This window comes from Pelophylax lessonae (assembly GCF_965119305.1).
Source record: "Pelophylax lessonae genome assembly, chromosome: 1".
NCBI lineage: Eukaryota > Metazoa > Chordata > Amphibia > Anura > Ranidae > Pelophylax > Pelophylax lessonae.
The window spans coordinates 659,241,611-659,252,648 of NC_138768.1; the positions used below are offsets into that span (position 1 = coordinate 659,241,611).

Consider the following 11,038-nt stretch of genomic DNA (forward strand, 5'->3'; position numbering starts at 1 on the left):
TGGCTGTCCATGTTGTGCAAACCCATTCTGTTGTAGTAGCACTCAAAGGAAAACCATTATGCATGTAGGCTAAGTGTCATGTAGCATTCCAGTGATGTGCCATCATCATTTGTAACAACAATACATAAAACTGACCTTTTCTCAAAAAGTGGATATTTACCGTCCTAAAGAGGGTAGCTAGAAAGGTTATCTACCTTTTGCATTGATTTCATCATTAGATGTTGCAATGTACTTCCTGATATTTGACAGGGCTTAGGCAAGCCTGTGTCTGCAGGATCACCTAAGGCATAGCCCACCCAATTGTGCTTATGGTAATTGCTATTGGAGTGTAATCCTAAGTGACTGTTGGTGATTCATCTACACTTCTGCTCATTGTTCTTCTGATGGCCTGCTGGAGGGGAAGCTGTACCTTAGGACCTGCAGTGCAAGCATATCCCTGCTTCTGTTTAACTTGCTCTATATATCTGTGCATTTTTCACCTCTCCTACTGATGCCTCATTTTTTATATTGGATCTGTGACTCCACTTCTTTTGCTTCCTATTGATCTTTACATTAACTTGGTCATAGAGGGATAATTTTTTTTGTTCAGCCAGCGCGATAAACAAAAATTATTGGTTACACTATGCAATACACCACTTAGGAGAGAGAAACTTCAGACTAGACATTAAACAGTTAACAATAACTTTACTAAAGAAAGGCAACACAGGAGCAGTTATTATCAGGCAGCTACTCACATGAATTCCTGTACAAGTTGCTTTAGTGCCCATGAGGTTATCATACCTGAATAACACCAGCAAGTCCCTATTTTTCATTAGATGCAGAGTCTATGATTGGCAAATAATCCACATGAGGAAGCACAGAGTCCGTATAGTCCATGTTTGGCAAAGATCCTTAAAGGCAGTAAGTCCAAGAGTGATAGTTAAGAGGCCTCAGGCACCCAGTCTCTCAGGGAGCCCCCAAAGCCCCAGGATAGAGCAAGGATGGCTTTAAAAAATGAGAAAGCTAAGCCCTGATCCTGTACTAAGATAGCCACTGCCACACAGCGTGGAATAAAGCCTTGTAAGCTGGTGTATATATATATATATATATATATATATATATATACACACATACATACAGTGGGTACGGAAAGTATTCAGACCCCCTTAAATTTTTCACTCTTTGTTATATTGCAGCCATTTGCTAAAATCATTTAAGTTCATTCTTCTTCCTCATGAATGTACATATAGCACCCCATACTGACAGAAAAACACAGAATTGTTGACATTGTTGCAGATTTATTAAAAAAGAAAAACTGAAATATCACATGCTCCTAAGTATTCAGACCCTTTGCTCAGTATTTAGTAGAAGCCCCCTTTTGATCTAATACAGCCAGGAGTCTTTTTGGGAGAGATGCAACAAGTCTTTCACACCTGGATTTGGGGATCCTCTGCCATTCCTCCTTGCAGATCCTCTCCAGTTCTGTCAGGTTGGATGGTAAACGTTGGTGGATAGCCATTTTTAGGTCTCTCCAGAGATGCTCAATTGGGTTTAAGTCAGGGCTCTGGCTGGGCCATTCAAGAACAGTCACTGAGTTGTTGTGAAGCCACTCCTTCGTTATTTTAGCTGTGTGCTTAGGGTCATTGTCTTGTTGGAAGGTAAACCTTCGGCCCAGTCTGAGGTCCAGAGCACTCTGGAGAAGGTTTTTGTCCAGGATATCCCTGTACTTGGCCGCATTCATCTTTCCCTCGATTGCAACCAGTCGTCCTGTCCCTGCAGCTGAAAAACACCCCCACAGCATGATGCTGCCACCACCATGCTTCACTGTTGGGACTGTATTGGACAGGTGATGAGCAGTGCCTGGTTTTCTCCACACATACCGCTTAGAATTAAGGCCAAAAAGTTCTATTTTGGTCTCATCAGACCAGAGAATCTTATTTCTCACCATCTTGGAGTCCTTCAGGTGTTTTTTTAGCAAACTCCATGCGGGCTTTCATGTGTCTTACACTGAGGAGAGGCTTCCGTCGGGCCACTCTGCCATAAAGCCCCGACTGGTGGAGGGCTGCAGTGATGGTTGACTTTCTACAACTTTCTCCCATCTCCTGACTGCATCTCTGGAGCTCAGCCACAGTGATCTTTGGGTTCTTCTTTACCTCTCTCACCAAGGCTCTTCTCCCCCGATAGCTCAGTTTGGCCGGACGGCCAGCTCTAGGAAGGGTTCTGGTCGTCCCAAACGTCTTCCATTTGAGGATTATGGAGGCCACTGTGCTCTTAGGAACCTTAAGTGCAGCAGAAATCTTTTTGTAACCATGGCCAGATCTGTGCCTTGCCACAATTCTGTCTCTGAGCTCTTCAGGCAGTTCCTTTGACCTCATGACATGCATTGTGATCTGGAAGGTCTTATATAGACAGGTGTGTGGCTTTCCTAATCAAGTCCAATCAGTATAATCAAACACAGCTGGACTCAAATGAGGGTGTAGAACAATCTCAAGGATGATCAGAACAAATGGAAAGCACCTGAGTTAAATATATGAGTGTCACAGCAAAGGGTCTGAATACTTAGGACCATGTGATATTTCAGTTTTTCTTTTTTAATAAATCTGCAACAATGTCAACAATTCTGTGTTTTTCTGTCAGTATGGGGTGCTATGTGTACATTCATGAGGAAGAAGAATGGACTTAAATGATTTTAGCAAATGGATGCAATATAACAAAGAGTGAAAAATTTAAGGGGGTCTGAATACTTTCCGTACCCACTATATATATATATATATATATATATATATATATATATATATATATATACGTACATACATATATGTATATTTACACAGTATCTCACAAAAGCTAGTACACCCCTCACATTTTTGTAAATATTTAATTATATCTTTTCATGTGACAACACTGAAGAAATGACACTTTGCTACAATGTAAAGTAGTGAGTGTACAGCTTGTATAACAGTGTAAATTTGCTGTCCCCTCAAAATAACTCAACACACAGTCATTAATGTCTAAACAGCTGGCAACAAAAGTGAGTACACCCCTAAATGAAAATGTCCAAATTGGGCCCAATTAGCCAACTTCTCTCCCCAGTGTCATGTGACTCATTAGTGTTACAAGGTCTCAGGTGTGAATTGGGAGCAGGTGCGTTAAATTTGGTGTTATCGCTCTCACTCTCTCATACTGGTCATTATAAGTTCAACATGGCACCTCATGGCAAAGAACTCTCTGAGGATCCGAAAAAAAAAAATAATTGTTGCTCTACATAAAGATGGCCTAGGCTATAAGAATTTTGCCAAGACATTGAAACTGAGCTGCAGCACAGTAGTCAAGACCATACAGTGGTTTAACAGGACAGGTTCCACTCAGAACAGGCCTCGCCATCGTCGACCAAAGAAGTTGAGTGCACATGCTCAGCGTCATATCCAGAGATTGACTTTCGGAAATAGATGTATGAGTGCATCCTGCAATCCTGCAGAGGTTGAAGGGGTGGGGGGTCAGCCTGTCAGTGCTCAGACTATATGCCGCACACTGCATCAAATTGGTCTGCATGGCTGTCATCCCAGAAGAAAGCCTCTTCTAAAGATGATGCACAAGAAAGCCAGCAAACAGTTTGCAGAAGACAAGCAGACTAAGGACATGGATTACTGGAACTATGTCCTGTGGTCTGATGAGGCCAAGATAAACTTATTTGGTTCAGATGGTGTCAAGCATGTGTGACAGCAACCAGGTGAGGAGTACAAAGACAAGTGTGTCTTGCCTACAGTCAAGCATGGTGGTGGGAGTGTCTTGGTCTGGGGCTGCATGAGTGCTGCCGGCACTGGGGAGCTACAGTTCATTGAGGGAACCATGAATGCCAACATGTACTGTGACATACTGAAGCAGAGCATGATCCCCTCCCTTCAGAGACTGGGCGGCAGGACAGTATTCCAACATGATAACAACCCTAAACACACCTCCAGGATGACCACTGCCTTGCTAATCAAGAAGCTGAGGGTAAAGGTGATGGACTGGCCAAGCATGTCTACAGACCTAAACCCCATTGATCATCTGTGGAGCATCCTCAAACAGAAGGTGGAGGAGCGCAAGGTCTCTAACATCCACCAGCTCAGTGATGTCGCCATGGAGGAGTGGAAGAGGACTCCAGTGGCAACCTGTGAAGCTCTGGTGAACTCCCTGCCCAAAAGGGTTAAGGAAGCGCTGGAAAATAATGGTGGCCACACAAAATATTGACGCTTTGGGCCCATTTTGGACATTTTCACTTAGGGGTGTACTTACTATTGTTGCCAGCGGTTTAGCCATTAATCTCTGTGTGTTGAATTATTTTGAAGGGACAGCAAAGTTACACTGTTATACAAGATGTACACTCATTACATTGTAGCAAAGTGTAATGTCTTCAGTGTTGTCACATGAAAAGATATAATAAAATACTTTGTATTTACAAAAATGTGAGGGGTGTACTCACTTATGGGAGATACTGTATATTAGTCTTTTTTAACATGTCAGATTTCATCTGTGGTACTGCAGTTCGGGAAGTCAGATCCAATTATTCTTGCTAAGGATTGGAAATTTGTTAGTGCTAGAAGAGAAGCAGATGATTGTACAATAAATAGAATCTGTTTTTAGCAAATGTTTTCCATTTATGTCAATAATACTTTTACTAAATACATTTTTTTCCCTCAAGGTGTTCTCATTGGCTGCTTGGTGGTTTTTTTCTTTATTATCATCATCAGCTGTTTAGTATACCATATAAGAAATAAAAGAGTAAGTATTTTAAACCTTAAAATAATAATCACAGCCTGTCATATACACATGGCTAGAATAGTTCCAGTATTAGTTCCAGTTCCAATATTAGTATCTATGTATGGTGTCCAAACCAGCTAAAACTGTCACTTCGGGTAGCAGTTTCTGTAGTCTTGGTGCTCAATGACCATGAAACTACCCAACCTTTCGCCAATCAGATGCAGCTGTTGTTCAGGTATTCTGACAGGTTGCAGTTGTCAAAAACAATAGCCATAGTGGCAGATTCTCGATCTGCACTGTATAGCATGGAAAGGAGAAGCTGTTTGAGTATTTTTGTTCGGCTCGCAAGTCAAAAATAATCAATGTGTATACCTTGCATTAGACAGTTTTCTCTGGAACCAATGTAACCATTGGAACATTTTTTCCTCTAACCTGTGTGAACAACTCTAAAATGTTTGATTTCCCCTGAATTTCTTTCTTGGGGCCAGAGGTCACCAGTATAAATAGAGAAGTGAACTTAACAGAATTTAACAGAAGGTCAAACCCTTCCCCATCTAAGTAAATATTAAATATAAAAAAGGGGGAGGGGGGCTAAGGTGGTCATTAGAATTAAACTTTGTTTTTTTTGGGGGGGGGGGGGGGGGATTTACTAAAACTGGATAGTGCAAAATCTGGTGCAGCTGTTCATGGTCGCCAATCAACTTTTAACTTCAGCTTTCTCAATTAAGCTTTGACAAAAATAAACCTGGAAGCTGATTGGTTTCTGTGCAGAGCTGCACCAGATTTTGTACTCTTCAGTTTTAGCAAATCAAATCCCTTTGTGTCTCCATAGACTAACATAACAGAAAAGTGAGAGATATCATGCAAAGCCCTGTTTTAACCTTTCCTTCTAATGTAGCCCCAGGTCTAAAAAGTCTATATGGCAGGCACCTCCAGGTGTACCTCCTCATATCTTTGGACTATCTTCAGTGTTCTCTAGGATCTCCCAAACCTAGGTTGCTCTATTATGTACTCTGTACCACCTTCACCCCCTGTGCCTAACTATTGATCAATTAGATATCCGTCACATTTTTTTGTCCAATGGAATACAAGCTGTATTTTATACAGTAGTTGCAGACTTGTATGAGTTTTGGGTAAACTAATTATCTGCAAAACAATTGAAGGACCTGAGGCCACATTAGAAGGTAAGATGAGGTTAATTTTATAACAAGGGACAATCCCTCTATCTAGCATTTTTACTGTTTAAGCACCCATCCTATGTATTCTTTTTAATAAAATTCAACCTACATGGTTTATCATGATCTCCACACGGATCTAAGGGGCTTTCTCTGTGTCCTCTATTCCTATATATTGGGGCCCTATTAGGAATACATGACTCCAGAAGACATAGATATTTTGTCCTACACATACTTCCAAACAAGGGTCTGAATATATACTGTATTTTACACTTTTTTTAAATGTACAATGTTGAATCTGCACAGTGAAGGCTGATTCTTATACCCAGCCAGCTATAATTCAGGTGTCCTACTACTTGAATAATTGTACCTTCGTAGACAATAAAAGGAAATCAACTTTCTGAATCCACAGTATTTAATCATAATGTAGTTTGCAAAACTTCTGGCTTCTACACAAATGTAGGTGTAGCACTGTCCCCTTGAGGACTGCCAGATTTCACACTTACGGGGTCCCCCTGAGTTACCATTAGCAACCTTGACATGCACAGTCTCTCACTTTTCCTCTTTGGCTCGTCCACTAATCAGTCCAGGGGTGTATAGTTGTTTATTATAAATTAGGGCTGGGATAAAGCAATTGTGGGATAATCCAAATTAACTATAGACAATATTGGAGGACTTCTTTTTCTTGGTACAGCCAGGCTGTTGATCCACCTTGCCACTGAGGTGAATTTAGCTTTAAGTCTCTTTCCTAAGATGACTTGATAAACTAAGGTTATCTTCAGGACACTCTCCTCAGTATCCTCAGTATCCTCAGTATCCTCTTTCTTGACTGCTGACACCAGTCCACTGACTATCCTACACTTGGGGTGGCCCCCCTTAGGTCAGGCCCCTCGACACGAGCCCCTGTACTCACGATACTGTTTTTCTAGAGTCTCCAGTGTCTGTCCTCAGTTAGCTTCCCTGGACCTCTGGGTTCAGCTCCGTTCCTCTGGCCCTCAAAACTACCTCCTGAGGCTACGTGCCACTGCTACAGAGGAGGAGGCAGCCGCCACCTTCCATCTGGGACTCTGCTCTCCAGCCAAAGACCCCGCAGCATATGTGCTCTTGGCTTTTATACAGTATCCCATAATGCACCGAGGTGACCTGCCCCTGCCAATCACCAGGACTGTACCAAAGCCTATGCATCCATTTGTCAGGTTTCCTCCCACTGTCCAACATGCATCCCTATTGTACCAGTGTAAAACACTCTCTAGACATAATGAATTGCATACTGAGCACAATGAGCAGACCTCACTAACAGATCCTGCTCTCTAATAGGCAGAGAGCAATATAGATGTGCCTGCAGCTCCTCTGATAGGCAGACAGAGCCAAAAACTATACTCTCTCACTAGAACCTACCTAGGAGGGTACTACATGGGGATAGATCATAAAAATCAATCAAAACTAAAAAAAAGTGTTTTATTTACATCTCTATATTTTTTTGTTTTGTTTTTAGAAAATGAGTTATTCTTTGAACTTCAACAAACATCCCGAAGATTCAATGATTCCACTAAACAATATGAAAGCATAGGTAGGTCAAAGTTTACGATTACATTTAAAATGTTCTACTTTATGCACCATGATTTAAAAAAGCCTAATGAACAAATGAGGAATAACATATCTTTGATTTCATTGGCTCCATCTCTGATGATGATATTGTGGCATTTGTTAGGTTATGTCATTATCACTAATGATGGGCTGAATGTTCGAGTCGAACGTAAATTCGCTGAACACACGAACAAATGTGGTGCTGGGCAGGAAGTTTGCCCGCCGACAAGCACCCCATAATGCACTGAGCGATTGCAGTGCATTAAGTGCTTGTGATTGGCCAAAGCATGCACCTGAACTGTATGCTTCGGCCAATCCCAGCACAATGTCCTGTCAGAGCCAATCATGGTTTAGGGGCTAAGTCCACGCCCCACACTATATAAAGCTGTCTACACAACAGCCGTGTGTAGTGTGTTAGTGGAGATTAGGCAGGTAGTTGGTGGATTGTGCTTTCATATTTAATGCAGTCATTGCAGGGCAGTGTAGGGCTGATTCTTGTGTAACACAGTGTAGTGCAGTCAGTGTAGTGTAGTGCTGTGTCGGTTCATCTTGTGTAACACAGTGTGCTGCAGTCAGTTTAGTGTAGTGCTGTGCTGATTCTTGTGTACCACAGTGTAGTGTAGTCAGTGTAGTGCTGTGCTGTGATTTTTGGGTAACCCAGTGTAGTGGGGCCACTGAAGTGTTGGTGTATAAAACACGTCTGTGTCACCCACTGATCCCATTTTTTTTTTTTTTTTTAATTTCTTCTTCTTTTTTGCAGCATTAGGCTCTGTTGCTGAAATATTAGTACTCTCTCTTCTGTGTTGCAGGTGCTATTTCTTCTGCATCAGCAGTGGGGTTTTTTTTGTGGTGCGGCAGCACTAATTTTATTTAGGGCATAATTGCTGTCCACTCTTTTGTTTTGCAGGTACTATTCCTTCAGCATCAGCAGTGGGGTTTTTTTGTGGTGCAGCAGCAATCATTTTATTTAAGGCATAATTGCTGTCCCCCCTTTTGTGTCGCAGGTGCTATTCCTTCTGCGTCAGCAGTTGGTTTTTTATGTGGCGCAGCAGCACTTTTGTTATTAAGGGCATAATTTCTGTCTCCCCTTTTGCGCCAAGGGTGCTATTCCTTCTGCATCAGCAGGGGTTTTCTCTTTTTTGGCTTTATTACGTTTTTCTTTATTAGAAAAAAATATATAATAAAACGGTTTACAGTGCACCAAGTACAAAAGTATTGCGCTCAAGCATCATATTCTCTTCCCACACTCTATAATAAAAAATGATAAATACCCCCCCCCCCCCAAAAAAAAAAAAAAAACAATAATAAGATGTTATAGTGAACCAAGCACAAAAGTATTGCACGCAAGCATCATATTTCCATGCCACATTCTATAAACAAAGTTATAAAAACCCCCCAAAAATCCCCATCATGTCTGAAAGGCCAACAAGGAGAGGCAGACACTCACAGGCCACTAAAAGAGGGCAAGCAGCCTCTGTGTCCACAGTGAAAAGTGGTGGTTGCAGACATGGTGCATCCTCTGCAAGGGGGCATGCTTTTCCTTATATACAGGTGCTGGCCGTGTTATTGAGCCACAACATGCAGAAGAATGGTGGAGTGGATAACTAAGCCGTCCTCATCCCCCTCATCCTCTGTCACCCAGGCTCATACTAGTTTGCTTTCCACCCCAGCTGCCTAAGCAGTCTAATCCACAGGCTCCTTGTCCACAGCTACTCCTTCCGTAGCCTCACCATCATGCATGGAGGAGTCACCTGAAATATTTGATCATAGTATCAGTTACATGATGCTGGAGGATACGCAGCAATTTGAATGCTTCAATGTTGATTCCCAGGTTGATGAAGGTAATATCGTGAGCCTAGAGAGAGGGGGTGACAATGACAGACAAGAAACTAGCAGTCATGTTCTCCCAAATGCTGCATACCGCCAAGTTTGCTTCAGTGACGAGGAGGGAGGGGATGATGAGGTCATTGACCGTACTTGGGTGCCTGAGAGAATAGAGGAGGAAAGGAAAGAGCAGGCGGCACAACTCCAACGAGGCAGAATGTCCTCTAGGGGCCGGATTAGGGGAAGCCACCCTATTGCATCACACCACTGAGCTTCACAGGTGCAGAGTGCCGCTGACTTTCAAAAGTTCATCGGTGTGGACTTTTTTCAACACAAGTGCAGCATACTGCAGCGTTGCTGTTTGCAATCTCTGTCTGACGCGGATCAAGCGTGGCCAAAACACTAGCCGCTTGGGCACCAAATGCTTGATACGACATATGACGACCTGCAATGCAGTCCATTAGCAACAGCACCTGAAAGACCCACATCATAAAAAAATGTAGACTTCTCACTTCTACTTGCTCCTCATCTGGGATCTCTACCCCTACTATACCTCAAGTCCTCTTAAAAACCTGCACTGAGAAGATTTCCCCTCTATTACTTAAAAACCTGCACTGGGAAGATTTCCCCTCTATTGCTTTTCCTTGGGACAACCCAAAATTTGGGTTTTACTTTTACTTTCACTTTCAATGATAATGGTAAACAGGACAAATGAAGAAGGTGAATCTGCCTAACGGGGACACAGACAGCATTAAAACCTGACAAACTTTCTAATCCCTCTGCACTCTATCCAAAAGTTCTAAATAGTTTTGCCTTTAGTTATACTTTAATCAGCCTGTTAAAGTCATATAAGTAGAAGATAAGTATTTAGAAAGTAATTACTATTTTGCTAAAACTTTTGTTACTCTTTTTTTGTTTCCATTAGCTTATTATATACCTGCTTTATGAACAATTTATCCAGCGAAAGAATCCTTCTCATCAATGGAACAGCCTGATGATTTCCCATTCCTTCTTATGTTTGCAACTTACTATTATCTTAAGGAATAAATGTCTAGAGTAATACAATTAAACGAATCTGCATCAGCAACCATTTAATAGCATAGCTGTGTTGAAAGTGTAAAATGCGCCCTGAACAAAATCATTGTAATTATAATTCTATTTATAGATAAGTGTAGTAGGCAAAGTTGAATATTTGTACTACATTGGCATGGCATAAGTAAGTTTATTTCCAGGGTTCCTAACTTTGACTGATTTAAATATAATCTGGTGTAACCTGGAAAGACTGGAACGTATTGGACCCGTGATCAGCAGATCTTGGGTTTAATGCAGGGCTCCTACAGACTGCCAGTGTAAGCTGTCTACATGTACCTCGTACGACAGGCAGTTACAAAATGACAGGAAAATCAATTAACTACCTGGAGTGCTCAACAGTGCGCTGATAGTTCATTGAGGACTATAAGCCATAAGCTGCAAAATATGTCGGTACTTGTAGTTCATTCATTCACAGTATTTTGTGAATGGATGATGTGGCCATGTGGAGAAGATCCCCCGCCTGCTGTAAGAGGAGGAAAGGGGGGTTGGGGGTTGTAGGCGCTAATACATGTCACATGTTCCACCTTAAAAATGCGTGAAACATGTAACATGTTCTCAAAGTTAAATTTATCCTTTAAGGTAAGTGTAATATTTTTTTTTTTTTTGTTGTATGCACCAGGGACATTACTTAAATTGAG

At 41.7% G+C, this 11,038-nt stretch overlaps 1 protein-coding gene across 2 annotated transcripts in view; it reads left to right on the forward strand.

The window, feature by feature from the left end:
• LOC309548349 (uncharacterized protein) overlaps nt 1–10,747 on the forward strand; it is a 53,973-nt gene extending 43,226 nt beyond the window's left edge. For both annotated transcript variants that reach the window (XM_082248286.1, XM_082248287.1), the window contains 3 exons: nt 4,664–4,743; nt 7,393–7,467; nt 10,234–10,747. In XM_082248286.1, coding sequence (XP_082104412.1) covers nt 4,664–4,743; nt 7,393–7,467 — 155 coding nt within the window. In that variant the 3' untranslated portion in view covers nt 10,234–10,747. The remainder of the gene's footprint in view (nt 1–4,663; nt 4,744–7,392; nt 7,468–10,233) is intronic.
• The last annotated feature ends 291 nt before the right edge of the window (nt 10,748–11,038 follow it).